Source organism: Trachurus trachurus (genome assembly GCF_905171665.1).
Source record: "Trachurus trachurus genome assembly, chromosome: 2".
Taxonomy (NCBI): domain Eukaryota; kingdom Metazoa; phylum Chordata; class Actinopteri; order Carangiformes; family Carangidae; genus Trachurus; species Trachurus trachurus.
In genome coordinates, this window is record NC_139914.1 from 322,501 (window position 1) to 341,775 (window position 19,275).

General features: G+C 48.3%; 2 protein-coding genes across 3 annotated transcripts in view; one reads left to right on the forward strand and one right to left on the reverse strand.

Annotated features, from left to right (window-relative positions):
• The window catches only part of fmnl2b (formin-like 2b), a 20,483-nt gene extending 7,593 nt beyond the window's left edge, over positions 1-12,890 (forward strand). Inside the window, 17 exon segments of the mRNA XM_083992035.1 lie at positions 1-139; positions 243-344; positions 427-647; positions 739-829; positions 832-858; positions 861-1,259; positions 1,261-1,398; positions 1,401-1,822; positions 2,623-2,857; positions 5,255-5,323; positions 5,447-5,527; positions 5,607-5,736; positions 9,019-9,179; positions 9,271-9,372; positions 10,192-10,290; positions 10,399-10,522; positions 10,648-12,890. The exon segment at positions 1-139 is cut by the window's left edge and continues 11 nt beyond it. Coding sequence (XP_083848161.1) covers positions 1-139; positions 243-344; positions 427-647; positions 739-829; positions 832-858; positions 861-1,259; positions 1,261-1,398; positions 1,401-1,822; positions 2,623-2,857; positions 5,255-5,323; positions 5,447-5,527; positions 5,607-5,736; positions 9,019-9,179; positions 9,271-9,372; positions 10,192-10,290; positions 10,399-10,522; positions 10,648-10,736 — 2,629 coding nt within the window. The 3' untranslated portion in view covers positions 10,737-12,890.
• A 145-nt stretch (positions 12,891-13,035) lies between these two features.
• On the reverse strand, positions 13,036-18,629 carry rgn (regucalcin). 2 transcript variants are annotated; one of them, XM_083991756.1, is made up of 8 exons: positions 18,423-18,629; positions 16,528-16,742; positions 16,256-16,438; positions 16,095-16,192; positions 15,860-15,974; positions 15,619-15,750; positions 13,324-13,478; positions 13,036-13,227 (listed from the first exon to the last, which is right to left on the reverse strand). In XM_083991756.1, the coding sequence occupies exons 2-8, from the start codon at positions 16,688-16,690 to the stop codon at positions 13,177-13,179; spliced, it is 897 nt and encodes a 298-aa protein (XP_083847882.1). In that variant the 5' UTR covers positions 16,691-16,742; positions 18,423-18,629; the 3' UTR covers positions 13,036-13,176. The 2 variants fall into 2 exon arrangements, with proteins under 2 accessions (XP_083847882.1, XP_083847881.1); XM_083991755.1 differs by having other exon boundaries at positions 18,330-18,424.
• Between the last annotated feature and the right edge of the window lie 646 nt (positions 18,630-19,275).

Below are 19,275 nucleotides of genomic sequence, written 5' to 3' on the forward strand. Positions count from 1 at the left end.
CACGGAGAGCGACCGGCTGCAGGTGCAGATCCAGGCGTACCTGGACAACGTGTTTGACGTGGGGACGCTGCTGGAGGACGCGGAGACCAAGACGGCGGCTCTGGAGCGAGTGGAGGAGCTGGAGGAGAACCTGAGCACGGTGAGACAGACGGACGGAGACAGAGGGTTAGGGTTAGGGCGCCGGACGGTGACAGACAGATGTGGGAACAGATGTTTGACTGACCCGTCTCACCTGTCCCCAGATGTCGGAGCGTCTGCTGGACGTGGAGAACGAAGCCATGCTGAAGATCGTGGAGCTGGAGAAGCAGCTGATGCAAACCAACAAGGAGCTGGATCAGCTCCGGGTCAGTTACCATGGAGACAGACACTGTTGTATGATGATGCTGTTTGACCACATGATGAGAATGTCCCTGTCCCCCTGAGCAGGACGTGTACGCCAGCGCCAACACGCAGGTGCACACGCTGCGGCGCATCGTCCGCGAGAAGGACCAGACCATCCGGCGCCAGAGCCGTCTGGAGCGCCAGGCGCAGGAGGCGCAACAAGCCGGAGGACCCGGAGCGCCGCAGCCCCAGAGAGGGGAGGGGGATGGGGGCGTGGCCGACTCCGCCTCCCCCTCCCCTCCCCCCTGCCCCAACCTCTCCCCCAGGTAAGACCCTGTCCTCCCCCAGGTAAGACCGGAGTAGAAAACGTTTTACGGTGTCTCACTGTGACCACGCCCCCCCCCTCTCTCTCTGCAGCCCAGAGACTCTGGCCTATCACAGCGCGACGCTGCCCGCCCCCCCCCCTCCACCCCCTCCACCGCCGATGCCCGGCTCAGGTGAGTTCCAGCTCCACCACTCACCTGGTTGCTAGGTGACAGATGACATCACTTCCTGTTCTTCTTCTGTCCACAGTGTCCAACGGGCCGTACGCCGCCCCTCCCCCCCCCGCTCCCCCTCCTCCCCCCCCTCCACCTCCACCTCCCTGTCGGACCAGTGAACTCTCCTCCTCCGTCCCCATGCCCCCCCCTCCCCCCCCGGTGGCCCCACCCCTCCCCGGCTGTGGCGGCTCGCCGACCGTCATCTTCAACTCTGGACTCGCAGGTCAGTGGCTGCACCAATCAGCTGTCAGCCAATCAGCCAATCAGCTGTCTCTCAGCCAATCACAGTTAGAACTTAACGTATTGATCTGTTGTTTCTCTTTGACAGAGGGGGCGCTCAAGCTGTTCTGTAAGTTCAACATCTGTTGTCTCACCCGTCTCACCTGTCTCTGTCTCACCCGTCTCTACCTGTCTCACCCGTCTCTGTCTCACCGGTCTCACCGGTCTCACCTGTCTCACCTGTCTCACCTGTCTCACCCATCTCTGTCTCACCTGTCTCACCTGTCTCTGTCTCACCCGTCTCCGTCTCACCCGTCTCATGCAGCGGTGAAGATCAAGAAGCCGATCCAGACCAAGTTCCGGATGCCGGTGTTGAACTGGGTCGCTCTGAAGCCGAGTCAGATCAATGGGACGGTTTTCAACGACATCGATGACGAGTCCATCCTGCAGGTGGTACACACACACGCACGCACGCACACACACACACACACACACACACACACACCTGTCTGTCTGTCTGACCGCCTGTCTGTCTCTCAGGACCTGAACGTGGAGGAGTTTGAGGAGCTCTTCAAGACGAAGGCTCAGGGTCCGGCCGTGGACTTGACTCTGTCTCGACAGAAACTTCCACAGAAAACGGCGTCTAAAGTTTCTCTGCTGGAGGCGAACAGAGCCAAGAACCTGGCCATCACGCTGAGGAAGGCCGGCCAGGGGTCAGAGGTCATCTGCAGAGCCATCCACATGTAGGTCAAGGGTCAACACTTACACGTGTCAGAAAGAGGTTGGCCAACATCATGGCCATTTTGTATCTCAGGTTTTCTCAGAAGTCCAGTTTCTGTTTGCAGATGTTTCCATTGCACTGCAAAAACTCAAAATCTTACCGAGAATATTTGTCTTATTTCTTGTCAAAATGTCTCATTTCTAGTCAAAACAAATCTCATTATACTTAAAATAAGACTCGTCACATAAAAAGTTGTTTTTAGGCATTTTTTTACTTTTTTCAAGCAAATTTTCACTTGAAGTTAGTAGAAAAATCTGCCAGAGAAAGCAAGTTTTTTGTGCTTGTAATAAGAAAGAAAAATTGCTCCACTACCAGATTTTTCTACTTATTTTAAGTGAAAATCTGCTTGAAAGAAGTAAAAAGTGTCTAAAAACAAGCTACTTTTTATGTGATTTTACGTATAATCAGATTTGTTTTGACTAGAAATGACATTTTGACTAGAAATAAGACAAATATTCTTGGAAAGATTTTGAGTTTTTGCAGTGTGAATGTTGTTTTGCGAATGAGCCGTAACTCTGTAAAATCTTGCAATATCCCATAATTCTTTTAAGTTCTCGTCCCGCGATACTTCACTTTGACAAAGATGGACGTAAGCGTCTTGTGTTTCCATGGAGGACAAACCACCGCATGAGCGTAAAACAGTTTTAGATATTTGAGACATTTCCATGACGACATAGGGTTACATGCACGTTTCTAGTGGAGACGGAAACCTATTGGTGAATTGTTTGATGATATCACTGAAGCGTCCTGTGGTGGCTGCAGCTTCGACCTGCGGACCGTCAGAGTGGACTTCGTGGAGTGTCTGATGCGTTTCCTGCCGACGGAGGCGGAGGTGAAGATGCTGCGGCAATACGAGAGGGACAGGAAACCTCTGGAGGCGCTGAGCGATGAGGACCGCTTCATGATGCAGTTCAGTCGCATCGAGAGGCTCAGCCAGCGCATGTCCATCATGACCTTCATGGGAAACTTCACCGACAACGTCCAGATGTTGACCCCGGTAAGACACACAGCTGGACACGGACAGGTGTGGACAGACAGGAAGAGACAGACAGGAAGAGACAGACAGATGTAGATAGATAGATAGATAGATAGATAGATAGATAGATAGATAGATAGATAGATAGATAGATAGATAGATAGATAGATAGATAGATAGATAGATAGATAGATAGATAGATAGATAGATAGATAGATAGACAATAAAAACAGATTATAAATAGCTAAAAAATAATAACACGAGGTAGAACTTGTCTACTCCTCATCCTCCCCCGCCTCCTCTTCCCACTCAGGGAGTTGTGCAGTCTAATGGCTCGAGGGACAAACGACTTTGCGTATCTTGTTGTTGAGCAGCTCAGTGACCGCAGTCTGTTGCCGATGGTGCTCCTCTGCTGGTTGAAGGCACAGTGGGGGGTCGGCATTGTTCATGATTGAGTCTGGTCAGTGTCCTCTGCTCCGTCAGCTCCTCGACAGAGTCCGGCTTCAGGCCCACCACGGAGCCTGCCTCTTCGATGAGCTTGTCCAGCCTCTGGATGTTCCTCTTGCTGCCACTGCCGCCCCAGCAGGCCACGGCGAAGAACAGCACGCTAGCCACTACAGAGCTGTAAAACATCTGTAGGAGCTTGGTGCAGATTAGAGCACTGGAAAATAGAGTAACAACACCACCACTGACTCCCGTGGTAAGGGTTTTGCGCCCCTAGTGGCAGGATATGGGTATTGCAAAAGCGCCCAGAAAACCCATTTACTCCAATGTATGTGTGTTGCCCTGCTTGTAAATTGATGAAAACGGCCGTGTTTTTGTTTCTAGGTGTCTTGGTCATATCAAATTATACTTATAATTTGTTTATTACAAAATGTAGATTGAAACATTAATGTAAACAACAGTTTTATTTTTTTTTACTCGCCTATGTGTTAATATTCATCTGTAAAGGATCCTAAATGATGTTATTAACGTGGGTGACCTATAAATGTCCTCAAATTATTGAAAATACCACACTGCTCATTCACCAACAATGCAGAGATGTCAGTTCTTGGGCGCTTTTGCAATTCCCATATTCCTCCACCAGGAGGCGCTTCCATTGGACCAATGCGTGTCGTTACTCTCTTTTCCAGTGCTCTAGTGCAGATGTTGAACGGTGCCAACCTCTGCAGGAAATAGAGCCTGCTCTGGCCCTTCCTGTAGAGGTGATCAATGTTCTGAGTCCAGTCCAGTTTATTGTCCAGTATGAGTCCAAGGTATTTGTAGGAGGGCACTATCTCGACTGTCTCAGCCTCGATGCAGACAGGGAGTGAGGTGGGGGGCTGGCGCCATAGTACTTCCAGCACAATCTCCTTTGTTTTGGAGGTTTTCAAGAGCAGCTGGTTCTTCTTAGCCTCGTAAACCAGCCGCTCCCGGAAATGCATTTCATTTCATCTCCGAGGGAGAGTCTGGCCTCATTCCCACTGTAAGCGTTTGGCCTGAAACCCTCAGAAGGCCGAGCCAATCAGCGTCGCCGCTGTGATTGACACAGCACGTTGGCTAATCAGGGACCGACTGGTGCAAAGCCCCGTCACTACACCAACTTGCTGATTGGCTGAATGGGGTTGTCTGTCAACGCTACTACTCCCGCCCACCCCAAACGCTTACAGGGGGAATGAGGCCAGACTCTCCTGAGAAATGAAATGAAATGAAATGAAATGCATTTCCGCGAGAGGCTGGTTTACGAGGCTAGGTTCTTCTGGCACCACCCCACGAAGTTGCTCACCAGTTCCCTGTATTCTCCCTCCTCGTTCTCCCTTGATACACGCAACAACTGCTGTATCGTTCGAGAACTTCTGTATGTGGCAGAGCTCAGAGTTGTGATGGAAGTCAGCAGTGTACAAGGTGAAGAGGATGGGGGACAGCATGGCCCCCTGTGGAGCTCCTGTGCTGCTGGTGGTGGTGCTGGATATGCTGCCGCCGCCGATCCTGACAAATTGCGGTCTGTCAGTCAGGTAGTCAGTTATCCAGGAGATGAGGAGTGGCTCCACTTGCATGGTGGATAGTTTTCCCCGTAGTAGTTGGGGCTGAATGGTGTTGAACGCGCTTGAGAAGTCAAAAAAGAGAATTGTCACAGCACAGCCTCCCTCCTCAAGGTAAGAGTGGGTCCGATGGAGAAGATACAGGACAGCATCCTCCACCCCCATCCTCTCCCTGTAGGCGAACTGGAGTGGGTTCTGAGTCTGCTGCACCTGTGACCTCAGACGGTGCAGTACCAGTCTCTCCAACCACTTCATTCCCTGTGAGGTGAGGGCGACGGGACGGAAGTCGTTGGGGTCACTGGGGTGCTTTGTCTTGGGGATACAGACAGATGTGGACGGACAGGAAGAGACAGACAGATGTGTGGACTCTGACCGGTCTCTGTCTTCTTCCTCGTAGCAACTTCACGCCATGATCGCCGCCTCAGTTTCGATAAAGTCGTCTCAGAAGCTGAAGAAGATCCTGGAGGTGAGTGATGTCATCTGTTTCTGTGATGTCATCTGTTTCTTTTCTTTTTTTTCTTTTTTTTTGATGTCATCTGTTTCTGTGATGTCATCAACATGAGCGATGATGCAACTGACTGTGTCGTAGATCATCTTGGCTCTGGGGAACTACATGAACAGCAGCAAGAGAGGAGCGGTGTACGGGTTCAAGCTGCAGAGTCTGGACCTGGTAACACACACAGACACACAGACACACACACACATACACACACACACACCTGTCCTGACGTGTGTGTCCGTGTGTCCAGCTCCTGGAGACGAAGTCCACCGACAGGAAACAGACGTTGCTTCACTACATCGCCAACGTGGTGAGGGACAAATATCCCGTCGTGTCTCCGTTCTACAACGAGCTGCACTACGTCGACAAGGCCGCGGCAGGTGAGGCTGTCGGCCAATCAGAGCCAAGATATAAATATCTTGGCATCTGGCTAGACAAGGACTTGAATTTCAAGCATCACATCTCCTACTTGTCAAAAAAACTGAAATTCATAGTGAGTTTTTTGTACAGATTTAAATCTCCGCCTTCAGAACCCACCATTGCACTTTATACACACTTACAGGATTTCCTGCCTTAACTCATTGAGTGCCATTGACGTCTATGTACGTCAATCAAAATCCAACGCTTGAGTGCCAATGACGTCTATGTACGTCAATCAAAATCCAACGCTTGAGTGCCATTGACGTCTATGTACGTCAATCAAAATCCAACGCTTGAGTGCCAATGACGTCCATATACGTCAAATGCAGTTTTCTGCGGCTGGTAAATGGGGCGCTGTCGCGCACACTGTGAGTAATTTTGTGGTTTCTGGGATGTGTAGAACGAAGAAGACTGTAGATCAGAGCAAGAAGTGAAGAAGAAGGAGAAGACGAGCGCGATCGGTACGGAGATAAAAAAGTTGGGAAAAGTTTCTATTTCTAGAGGAAAACGACGGGCAGAGCCTGGAACAACTGTAACGTGGAGCTGGAGGAAAGCTTAGCCACGGATGCTATTAGCATAGCTCCAGCATGAAGTGATCGGAGGAGGCAGGAAAGGTAAACTCATCTAGATGATCAGCACCAAAATGCCGAAGCGAAAGCAAAAGTGAATCGCGATGTCAGTTTCACCAGTTGCTGTCTGAAACCGACCCTGAATATAATGACGACGAGCCGAAAGATCAGCGCGGTGAGTCGATGCCGCGGCCGCGTCCAGCACAGAGGCTGAAGACACCATGACGTCTCCCTCCCTCCTTCAGAGACGAGGGGATGCAGCAGGAGGACATTTTCAGATGTCTTACATGTTTTTGAAGCCAAAATTAAAACGGATAAATCACTGTTTTTCTTGAGAGACTCTCTTTCACAAAAATGCATTTTTCTGGTCTTTTTGGTGCAACCAGGCTCTATTCAACTTAAGATAAATCAAGAATGGAACAAGGTACAAACAAATGTTTTTTTTCCCTAGTTAAATAGAGAGTCTCCTCTTTCCTTTGAGCTGTTTGGAGTTTTCAGAGTCATAGTATAAAATATTCTCTGGGTCTTGAAATATTACTCAAAATGCCCCAAAACGCTGGCATTTTATAAAAGGGCTGGCACTCAATGAGTTAATACTGGAAGGTTGTTGCACTGGTACACCTACATCTGCTCTACATCTGCACTACATCTGCTCTAAGTTTATTGCTGTCCAGTTGACACACAATCTTAGAGCCAACAGTTGGCTGCGATTTAAGGTCCGCCATATGAGGACCGAGTTAGGGATGAAGACCCTCTCTCACTTTGGGCCATGGTCGTGGAATGACCTACAAGCCAGGATGAGATTGGGCTCTAGTCTCATCCCTCTTTCTGGCTTCAAACACACAATCTCAGAACCTTTAGTCACCAGCTGCACCTGTGGCAATTTAATTCTGTAATTGTGCTGCTCGTTTGATGTTTGATATTTTTTGGCTTTTTCTATGCCTTTATTTGATAGCCATAGTATAGATCATAGGCGTCATTTACGCTGGGGACGCTGGGGACATGTCCCCACCACTTTTTGTCAAGAACAATTTTGTCCCCACCACAAAATGAACTTAACATTATCCTAAAGAAGAATGGCGAAAAACGTTGATAAACTATGACAAAATAGGCAGCTGAAACAGTGTGCACGGCGCAGAGCCTCTGCCGGAGCCGACTCGCAACAATGTAGCTTTGATTAAAGTAGTTATAACAGCCCGGAGCGGGCGCTGCGCGCGTCCTCGCAGCTTGGCTGGTTACACAGGGAGCAGCTTCTCCTGCTCTCTCCTCGCCGGGAAAACATCGACCACGTCTGTACTCGGTTTTCCACACACACAGGTCAGTGTTTCCCCCAGAAAATGTGTTAGTTAAGGTGGTGTCTGTCCTGTTGACGGGGGGGGGGTTCCATTGATCGATCGTCCGGGGGGGGGGGGGGGGGGGGGGTTCGGCGCGCCGTATTAAGTTTCGCCACGTGCGCTGCTGTTATGCATGCGCGCTTCTCTGTGGTGTGTATGTGTGTGAGAGGATGCGGAGATGAATGAAGGCGCTCGTCCGACGGGGGCGGCGGCGGCGGCGAAGAATATCGCTACATTTTTATTTTTTTTAAGACGTTAGTTTAGGCGGCAGCTCTTTGTTGTTAAGGCGGCCGCCTTAACAGGAAAGCGCTGCGGGAAACCCTGCAGGTCTGTCTCTAGCTCTGTATGTATGTATGGATGTGTGTGTGTGTCGTGTGCAGACGCAACTGACAAATATGTGTAGACGGACAAGCAACAACTTCATTACCGGTAATCATCATTTTATTTTGAAAACTGACCGGATTCTCTCGCCTTTTCTGTGCCCGACTTCCTGTCTGGTACGATGCGTCTATCCAGCTTGACAACGGCGCTCACGGCTCGCGTGAAAAATGGAACAGACGCCGAACTGCAGCGCGTCCTCCACTCGTTTCGATTGTACTGAATGAGACAGCACCCGATATAGGCCTATGCTTAATGTTTGGGTGCAAAGTCACTGTTAACGAAATCAACATCTAATCTGTCCCTTCAAAATAAAGTTTGTAACGTGTTTGTTTGGAGCAGCTGCTGACAGTGACAGTTCCTCATCACTAAACCTGAGCCACCATCAGATCCTTCCTCACTCACGTCGTGACGACGGGACAAAGTCTTTTGGACATATATTGTATATTGTGTGTTTTTCCTCTCTATAACCGTCTTGCTTCAGTTTTTGCCAGTTGGCAATCATCTGGTGCACCCGCTGTTTCTGTTTCTCACTCACCCTCGATGCGCATAGATGTTGTGTCATATGGTCATTGTCCCCACCACTTTTCAAAGTAAACTGACGCCCTTGGTATAGATAGACAGGAAAGGGGGAGGCAGAGAGAGGGGGAATGACATGCAGGAAAGGGCAGGATTCGAACCGGGGATGCCTGCGTTGAGGACTGTAGCCTCTACATGGGGCGGTCGCTTTAACCACTGCGCCACGCACCGCCCCATTTTGATGTCTCTTTGTTACCTTGATCTTGTTGTGTATGTTGGCTTGTATCTGTACTTCCTGACCAGGACATCCTTGAAAAAGAGATTGTTAAATCTCAATGGATTCTTCCTGGATAAATAAAGGTTAAATAAAAAATTAAAAAAAAGAGCACAGCACAGCCCCGTCTGTCCTGTCAGCCAATCAGAGCGTGTCCTCTCTGTGCAGTGAGCCTGGAGAACGTGCTGTGTGACGTGAAGGACCTGCAGCGCGGCATGGAGCTCACCTGGCGGGAGTTCAGCGTGCAGCACAACGCCACGCTCAAAGACTTCATCAGCCGGCACGAGTCCCGACTCAGCAAGCTGCAGGAGGACGCACGCATCGCAGAGGCGAGCGCGCACACACACACACACACACACAGGTCATCAACACACTCACCAGCTAATGTGCTAACGTGCTAACCGGCCATGTGTCCTTCAGGACGCCTTCGAGGACGTGGTCAAGTTCTTCGGCGAGAGCTCCAAGACGATGCCGCCGTCCGTCTTCTTCCCCATCTTTGTTCGCTTCATTAAAGCATACAGGGTGAGTTTAACAGAACGCCACAGGCCCCGCCCCCTGGTCTGAAGCTCCACCCACAGTGAGCATGTGTTGTAGCTCCACCCACAGCGAGCATGTGTTGTAGCTCCACCCACAGCGAGCATGTGTTGTAGGGCTGGGACGATATGCTTTTTGATTCTTCTACGATTTTTTGGATGGCGATTCGATTTAAATTGTGATTCTACAATATTGCCGATTCTCTCGATTTTTAGTCTGCATTTTTAACATTTATCTGCACACAAATACTGTAGGAACCTATAAATTAACATTAGGGGTGGGAGAAAAAATCGATTCACATAAATATCACAATATCTTATTTATCTTTTTTTTTTTTGGGGGGGGGGGGGGGGGGGGGGTAATATTGTGCAATGTGCATTTGTTAGCCTTTTTTACATACAGAGAGTACAGGTTTTGAAAAGGGTTTAAGTTCACTTTATAGATGTTAATTTATAGGCTCCTACAGTATTTGTGTGCAGATAAATGTTAAAAATGCAGACTAAAAATCGAGAGAATCGGCAATAATGTAGAATTGCAATTTAAATCGAATCACCACCCAAAAATCGTAGAAGAATCGGATCGGGAGAAAAGCATATCATATTCCCAGCCCTAATTAACATACTCCATTATAAAGTGAACTTAAACCCTTTTCAAAACCTGTACTCTCTGTATGTAAAAAAGGCTAACAAATGCACATGGCACAATATTTTAAAAAATCGATTTAAAAATCGTCAAAAAAGATATTGCGATATTTATGTGAATGGATTTTTTCTCCCAGCCCTAATGTGTTGTGTTTCCTGTGTGCAGCTGGCGGAGGAGGAGAACGAGCAGCGGCGGCGCCAGGAGCAGATGCTGCTGGAGAAGCTGGAGCAGGAGGAGCAGCAGGAGGAGGAGGAGGCCACCAAGGTAAGAGCCGCGCACGCCGCCGTGTTCACAGCTGAGAGTCACGTCAGCGTCTGACTCTGCCTCCCTGACCTCTAACCCCGCCCCCTGACGTCTGACCCCGTCCCCCAGTCTCCCTCCCACAGGGGGAAGCGGCAGCAGCAGGAGCTCCTCACTGAGCTGAGACGGAAACAAGGGAAAGACAGTCGCCATGTTTACGAGGGGAAGGACGGCGCCATCGAGGACATCATCACAGGTAGACGCTGCGTCCTGGCGCTCTGTTCACGCCACGTGTTCCCTCTCTGTCGTCTGATTGGCTGTTCACGCCACGTGTTCCCTCTCTGTCGTCTGATTGGCTGTCTCATCTGGTTTTACCTGCAGCGCTGAAGACCGTCCCCTTCACGGCCCGATCGGCCAAACGCAGCTCTCGCTTCTTCTGCGACCCCGCCCACAGCGAGGAGCACTACTGAGGACGGCGAGCGTCTTCAACTGGCCACGCCCACTTCTAATCAATGGGACCAATTAGCACTTTGAACATTTCTGATCGATCGATGTGAACTGTCGACATCACGATTTGTTGTTTTATTCTGTTTGTACGGACGAGGACGAGGAGCCCGGACGCCACCGGACCCGTGACCTCTGACCCCTGTGTCAGTACCCGATCCGTACCCGGAACAAGATCCATTCCAGACGCTTCTGCGCATGCGCCAGCAATGCTAACTGCTAGCTTAGTGATAGAGCAGCCAAAAGTCGCTGTAGCGCTGTTAAAACGTAACTTAATGCGAGAAAGTCACAGTTTAGAGTCCTATCTATGGTCAGTTTATCCAACTGACGTCTGTTTGGAAGTTTGCTCTGAGGTTTTGGGAGAAGTGCAGAGCTAGCTGGGAGCAGCCACCGGGAGCTAGCTTGCTGCTCGGCTCATCTTAGAGGCAGCAGCGGCCCGCTGAGGGGATCGAACCTGTGATCGACTGGTCAGCTTACGTCGTCACGCCGGTGGAGAAAGCAAGCAGATTAATTTATGGTCTCAGTGACTAGTTTGTGTAAATGAAAAGTGAAGCTTCAGGAGGAGCTGGTCAGAGGAGCAGAAATCACCACATTTACATCAATAAATAAATGTTTTACAATTAACTGATCATCTACATTAAATAAAAATAAATTTAATTTAATTTAATCTAATCAGAAATAGAACAGAGGGGAATTCGTTGCAACGTGCTTGTGTTTTTCACAAAGAACGTCTCTGTTTTCATGCATATCCGCGGTGTCTGTCATGAACTTAGAGAAGGGAGGATGTGCGTGCGCATGCGCAGAAGCGTCTGGAACGGATCGTGTTCCGGGTACCGATCGGGCACTGACACCCTGACCCCAGACCTCTGACCTCTGACCTGTGGACTCAGGTGGTCCTGGTTCACCTGCAGGGGGCGCTAGCTGTGACACATCAACTGGTTCTGGTTCTGGTTCTGGTCCTGGTCCTGGGTCTGGGTCTGGTTCCGGTTCTGGTCCTGGTCCTGGTTCTGGTCCTGGTTCTGGGTCAGCAGGTCTGTGGTTCTGGGTTCCTTCAGTCGTGTCGTTAACTGGTTCTTGTACAGGGTTCCACTTCACCACATCGTGTTCTACTGTGTTCTACTCAACCAATCAGCAGAGGCCGAGTCTGGACACGCTAACAGTGTTAGCATCAAGTGTTAGCATCAAGGGTTAGCATCAGGTGTTAGCATCAAGTGTCAGCCTCAAGTGTTTGCATCAGGTGTTAGCCTCAAGTGTTAGCATCAGGTGTTAGCATCAGGTGTCAGCATCAGGTGTTAGCGCCAGACTCTGTTCATCACAAACCGCCGCCACTGAACCGCTGCTGTTCACCGGTTAGCTGGTTACCTGGTTAACCGTTTAGCTGGTTATCTAGTTAACCCATTAGCTGGTTATCTAGTTCGCCTGTTAGCTGGTTATCTAGTTAACCCGTTAGCTGGTTATCTAGTTAGCCTGTTAGCTGGTTATCTAGTTAACCGGTTAGCTGGTTATCTAGTTAACCGGTTAGCTGGTTATCTAGTTAACCTCTTTGCGGCACCAGAATCGCAGCAGCATCTTAAACCTGTTTTCCTGTCGAGTGTCACTGACCTGTAGTTGGAGGCGTCGCTGTAACGACGACACGTGGAGAACTCACTCTCCTCCAACATGAAGAAAGAGATTCTGCTGCTGAGGCTCTGGTCAGGACACACCTGGACGCCACCTGGACGCCACCTGTCCGTGTCTGAGAGGTTCTTCTGTGTCATGGTGCGAGCTAACAGGCTAACAGTTAGCTAACAGGCTAACAGACAGCGTCCAGCTCTCACCTGACGAAGGTAAATCTGGACAAACGAGGACAGAACCTGAAGAGACGGGGACAGTGACACTGTCCCTGTTTGTTTGGGCAACGTCCGTCCCTGAGACAAAATGCACAAAGCAGGACAGAGGGACACCCCCCCCCCCCCCCCCCCCCCCCCCATCAAAGATGTGAAGCAGCACAAACTTTTCTATGTGTACATATGTTTTCTAGACGCTGTAGCTCGTACTGTTCGTGTTTGTTGCTGGTGATTCTGCCCCTGGTGTGAGAATTAAACGCACCCTGTCACATGACCTCTGTTGCTTTAATACATTACCCACAATCCTCAGCGTCTCGCCTCGGCGCTGCACTTCACGCCTCGGAGGCTGAAGCACACTTTGTTTCCTGGAAGTATTTCACAATAAAAGTCTGGTGCCAATCAAACCATCAGTCGTTGCCATAGAGACAAATCTTTACACTTCTGACATTCATCTTCTTTTATTGATTTTTACATATTCATGAGTTTGGTTAATCTAATTGGCTCGTGGATGTCCTTGTTTCTGATTGGCTGACAGCCCTCACTTCCTGCCCGGGATCCGCGCTGATTGGCTGGAACATCGTCACCCAGAGAAACAGTTTGAAGGTCGACCTTTGACCCCAAGGCCTGTCACCTGCAGACACACACACACACACACACACACACAGTGTGACTGACACTGACATCACAGGTGCGCTACAGGTGAACCCTGAACCTGAACTCGACCCACCCTGAACGTGTGTCCAGCGAGCGGCTGCTGGCTGAGCTCTGATTGGCTGAGGCCCCCACTGCCCGAGGTCACGTAGAGGTCAGCGTAGTCCGCACCGCCGAAACAACAGGAAGTGATGTTCTTCACTGGGAGGGAGACGGTCGCCAGCCGCACACCTGAGGACCGATGACATCATCACCATGCTATGACATCATTACCACGCTGTCAGCTTAGTCACATGACAGCACCTGGTTACTCAGGTTTACTCACTAGTTACCTGGTTACTAGTTGCTCCAGTGGTTTAGTCTTCTCACTACACAATACAACGCAGTAATACTTCAGTCATACTTCAGTAATACTTAAGTTTACCCGCTACAACGTGGTCGACCAGCAAAACTGACATCAGACCCAACTCTAAACATTTAAAATCCAGTTTAAAAACATTTATGATATATACGACACCACTGACCAGTTTAACCAGTGACTAACCAGTAACTAACCAGTTTAACCCATTTAACCAGTAACTAACCAGTTCAACCAGTAACTAAATAGTTTAACCAGTAACTAACCAGTTCAACCAGTAACTAAATAGTTTAACCAGTAACTAACCAGTAGCTAACCAGTTTAACCAGTAACCAACCAGTAACTAAGCAGTTTAACCAGTAACTAAGCAGTAACTAACCAGTTTTAACCAGTGACTAACCAGTTTAACCAGTAACTAACCAGTGACTTTAACCAGTAACTAACCACTAACCAGTTTAACCAGTAGCTAACCAGTAACTAACCACTAACCAGTTTAACCAGTTTAGCCAGTAACTAACCAGTTTAACCGGTAACTAACCAGTTTAACCAGTAACTAAGCTGTAACTAACCAGTTTAACCAGTGACTAACCAGTAACTAACCAGTTTAACCAGTGACTAACCAGTTTAACCAGTAACTAACCCGTTTAACCAGTAACTTACCAGTTTAACCAGTAACTAACCCGTTTAACCAGTAACTTACCAGTTAACCAGTAACTAACCAGTTTAACCAGTAACTAACCAGTGGCGGGGCCGATGTGGATGACTCGTCCTCCGGCGTAACAGGCGACCCACAGACGACCTTCAGCGTCCACCGTTTAACCAGTAACTAACTAGTTTAACCAGTAACTAACCAGTTTAACCAGTAACTAACTAGTTTAACCAGTAACTAACCAGTTTAACCAGTAACTAACTAGTTTAACCAGTAACTAACCAGTTTAACCAGTGACTAACCAGTTTAACCAGTGACTAACCATTAGCTAACCAGTTTAACCAGTAACTAACCAGTAGCGGGGCCGATGTGGATGACTCGTCCTCCGGCGTAACAGGCGACCCACAGACGACCTTCAGCGTCCACCGTTTAACCAGTAACTAACTAGTTTAACCAGTAACTAACCAGTTTAACCAGTAACTAACCAATAACCAGTAACTAACCAGTTTAACCAGTAACTAACCAATAACCAGTAACTAACCAGTTTAACCAGTAACTAACCAGTAGCTAACCAGTTTAACCAGTAACTAACTAGTTTAACTAGTAACTAACCAGTAGCTAACCAGTTTAACCAGTAACTAACTAGTTTAACCAGTAACTAACCAGTAGCGGGGTCGATGTGGATGACCCGTCCTCCGGCGTAACAGGCCCACAGACGACCTTCAGTGTCCACCGTTTAACCAGTAACAGACCAGTAGCTAACAGGTTTAACCAGTAACTAACCAGTTTAACCAGTAACTAACTAGTTTAACCAGTAACTAACCAGTTTAACCAGTGACTAACCAGTTTAACCAGTGACTAACCATTAGCTAACCAGTTTAACCAGTAACTAACCAGTAGCGGGGCCGATGTGGATGACTCGTCCTCCGGCGTAACAGGCGACCCACAGACGACCTTCAGCGTCCACCGTTTAACCAGTAACTAACTAGTTTAACCAGTAACTAACCAGTTTAACCAGTAACTAACCAATAACCAGTAACTAACCAGTTTAACCAGTAACTAACCAATAACCAGTAACTAACCAGTTTAACCAGTAACTAACCAGTAGCTAACCAGTTTAACCAGTAACTAACTAGTTTAACTAGTAACTAACCAGTAGCTAACCAGTTTAACCAGTAACTAACTAGTTTAACCAGTAACTAACCAGTAGCGGGGTCGATGTGGATGACCCGTCCTCCGGCGTAACAGGCCCACAGACGACCTTCAGTGTCCACCGTTTAACCAGTAACAGACCAGTAGCTAACAGGTTTAACCAGTAACTAACCAGTTTAACAGGTAACTAACTAGTTTAACCAGTAACTAACCAGTAGCAGGGTCGATGTGGATGACTCGTCCTCCGGCGTAACAGGCGACCCACAGACGACCTTCAGCGTCCACCGTCATCCCGTCAGGAAACCCCTCCCCCTCCTCCATACGGTACACTACACGCCGGTTACCTAGGCAACAACACACACACACACACACTTTTAACAATTCTGTTTTGAACAAGATGGCGTTACCAAGGTAACCAGAATGGCGTGTAGAATAAACAATATACACTGTTACCTAGGTAACCAGAGTGTGAATCGTAGTCAAAGGCGTCGACCGTCAGAGACAAACTGTCGATGTAGAAAAACGTCTTCTGATCCAGAGACCAGTCCAGACCGTTGGAAATGTCCACCTGAGAGACAGACAGGTAGACAGACAGGTCAGTCCACCTGAGAGACAGACAGGTAGAGAGACAGGTAGAGAGACAGACAGACAGACAGACAGACAGACAGACAGACAGACAGACAGCTACCTGGCTCAGGTGTTTGGTCACGGTGAGGTCAGAGGTCACGGCGTACAGCGAGCCTTGCTGACTCTTCACGTCCAGTTTTGGCTCCGCCTCCATCGTACCTGGGACACATCATTGTTACCACGGCAACAGGGAAACGTGACCAGAGGCGTGACCAGACTCACCTGCCAGCAACCGTCCAATCGGATCGACTTTCCCGTCGTTGAGTCGGTTGTTGGGTTTGTCCTCATCCACCTCCACCAGTGATGTCATCGCCTGAGTCGACCAATCAACAGCCACGATGCTGCGTCCAACGCCTGCCACGTAACCACCGGACCTCCGAGGAACTGCGAAGCCCACGGTGTCAGCTGAGGACAGACAGGTAGACAGACAGACAGGTGAACTCAAACTGACCAATGAGCTCAGCCAGATATTCCCTGCGTGCTGATTGGCCGACCTGTCTCCACTGTCTGGATCTGATTGGTCTCCGGACTCCAGCGATGGATCTTCTTCCCATTGATGTCGACGAACAGAAGCGTCTGCTCTGGCTCCTCCCACACGGGCCCTTCACCAATCAGAGCGCTCACTTTCACCACAGACTCCACCTTCACGGATGACATCTTCACCTGGCTGCGTCGACCAATCACTGAGCAGGAATCGGGTCACCTGTTTCTATAATAACAACACGTCACAGTCAAATACCGACACTGGAGCAGATACATAAATATATATAAATATACATTAATGTCACAGTACACAATAATACACAATAAAACACAATAAAACACAACTCTGTCTGGAAGTCGCTCCCTTAACCCTAAAGTTTCCCAGAGGAAGTTCTCTAGTAGCCTAAACAATAACACAATAAGACACAATAAAACCCTTCCTAGTGTTCACACATCAACACAACACAAAGTGAGTCTCAGTACAACAACTGTTGCTGTTGTTATAAACTCTGCTCATCATGTACCAGCAGGTGGCGCTGCTGCTGCTGCTGCTGCTGCTGCTGCTGCTGCTGCTGCTGCTGCTGCTGCTGTTGCTGTTGCTGTTGCTGCTGCTGCTGCTGCTGCTGCTGTTGCTGTTGCTGCTGCTGCTGCTGCTGCTGCTGCTGCTGTTGCTGTTGCTGCTGTTGCTGCTGCTGCTGCTGCTGCTGCTGTTGCTGCTGCTGCTGCTGCTGCTGCTCCACAGTAAAGAGGATAAAGTTACTGACATCGGTCTGTAATAGATTACTACTCTATAGAGAGTACAGGTTACACCAGCACTGCACTACTATAGATTCTCATTTAATTATTATTATTATACATTAAACTGGTGACTGCAGTGAAGTTAGTTTTAAGTTGGATATTTGACAGACATTCGCTCCTTCTCAATACATTAAACATTCATAGAAAATATAAGATGTGTTCAAATGCAATAAAAACAGGTGTGTGTCATAGATGAGGCTTAGCCCTACCGTCCTGTGTTGATTTTGAGCCAACAGGTCACATGACCTGGGAGTTATTGTGCTCTAACTCTCATATTTACTGTATAAAATATATTTAAAAAATGAATGTGACCTGTTGGCTCAAAATCAACACAGGACGGTAGGGCTAAGCCTCCTCTATGACACACACATGTTTGTATTGCATTTAAACACATTTAATATTTTATGTGAATTTTTAATATATTTTATAGGTGTAAATATGAGCATTATAGCTCAATAACTCCCAGGTCATGTGACCTGTTGGCTCAAAATCAACACAGGATGGTAGAGCTAAGCCTCATCTATGACACACACCTGTTTTTATTGCATTTGAACACATCTTATATTTTCTATGAATTTTTAATGTAGGCTATTGAGAAAGAGCGAATATCTGTCAAATATCCAACTTAAAACTAACTTCACTGCAGTAAACTGGACACTGACCTTTGACTGAATGGTTGATGACGTAACACGAACACAGTTTTAACAATTAACCTCAGAGTTCCTGCACGTGAACTACCTATTTTACTTGTAATACTCCAGTATCATCATTACTGCACGTTACTCTTCCGTTACTCCGGTTTGAGCTCGGACTCGTCGCTGCTGACGCTGCAGGAATCGAACTTCGGACTTTGAATCACCGCAGTTTTCTACTCGGTTTGTTTAACGTGTTTTAGTTTTGGTGCGTTCAGGCTTCAAGTTACAACTCTGCAGCGTTACAGGCAAGTTACCGGTTAATACTGAGCTCAGTTCACAGGTGGGAAGTTACGAGTTTGGGTCGGAAAAACACGAGTTACCTGGTGACGTCACTCTTCTCCGTACTGGGACCAGCTCGTGAGCCTGGTTCGGTGAAACAACACACATGAATACACAGACAGACACACACTCACCTGCTGGTTCCGCTCGCGCTGTGGACAGAGTTGTCGGATCACGTGACAGCGGCCCAGTCTCCGCCCCCACGTGACTCGGTGAAGAGTTCACGTTTAAAGATCAGCCGTGTTGATCTGATATCGATCCAACTGATCAATAACTGCGTCAGACTGAACGTGGATCAATATTGACTCAGTGTTAGTGAACCAGCGTCTCTGCGGTGGGCGGGGCCTGGACGCCGCGGCTTCTGCATGGTGATTGGAGGATCTGTCTGAAGCCCCGCCCCCAGAGCGTTTAGATGAAGTCAGGAGACAAATTGCAGCTCAGGTCCAATATTTATACATTTATATTTATAATTTATACATTTTCATATTTATATTTTACGATCAGACTCAATAAAACACAGCTGCTGCGTTTCCTTGTTTTAGTTTAATAAAGTTGTAGTTGGATGTGATGAGTTTCTCCTCAGACCGACGCCGTCATGAGACCCAACACGTTTCAAACGAACAAAGAAGAAACGAGACGAAACAAAACATTCATAAACGTTAATAACATTTAATAACTGTTTCTCCTTCACAATAAAACGTCTCCGGCTCGAGGCTTTTAATGTGAAGCAGCAGCAGGAAACGTTGGTCTGGTCAGCAGAGACCCATCGGACCAGAACCAGAACCTGGAGGGAGGCAGAACTCAGGCTCCGGTCCGGCTCCGTCTCATTGTTCACAATCAACATCAGTAGAACAGAGACATGAAGGCTGTGGATTAAAGGGATAGTTCACCCAAAATTCAAATTTCACTCATTGTCTACTCACCCTCATGTCGACTAAGAGCTGTGAGAATTTTCAGAGTCCTCCGTTCCTTCTCTGAGTTACGGGG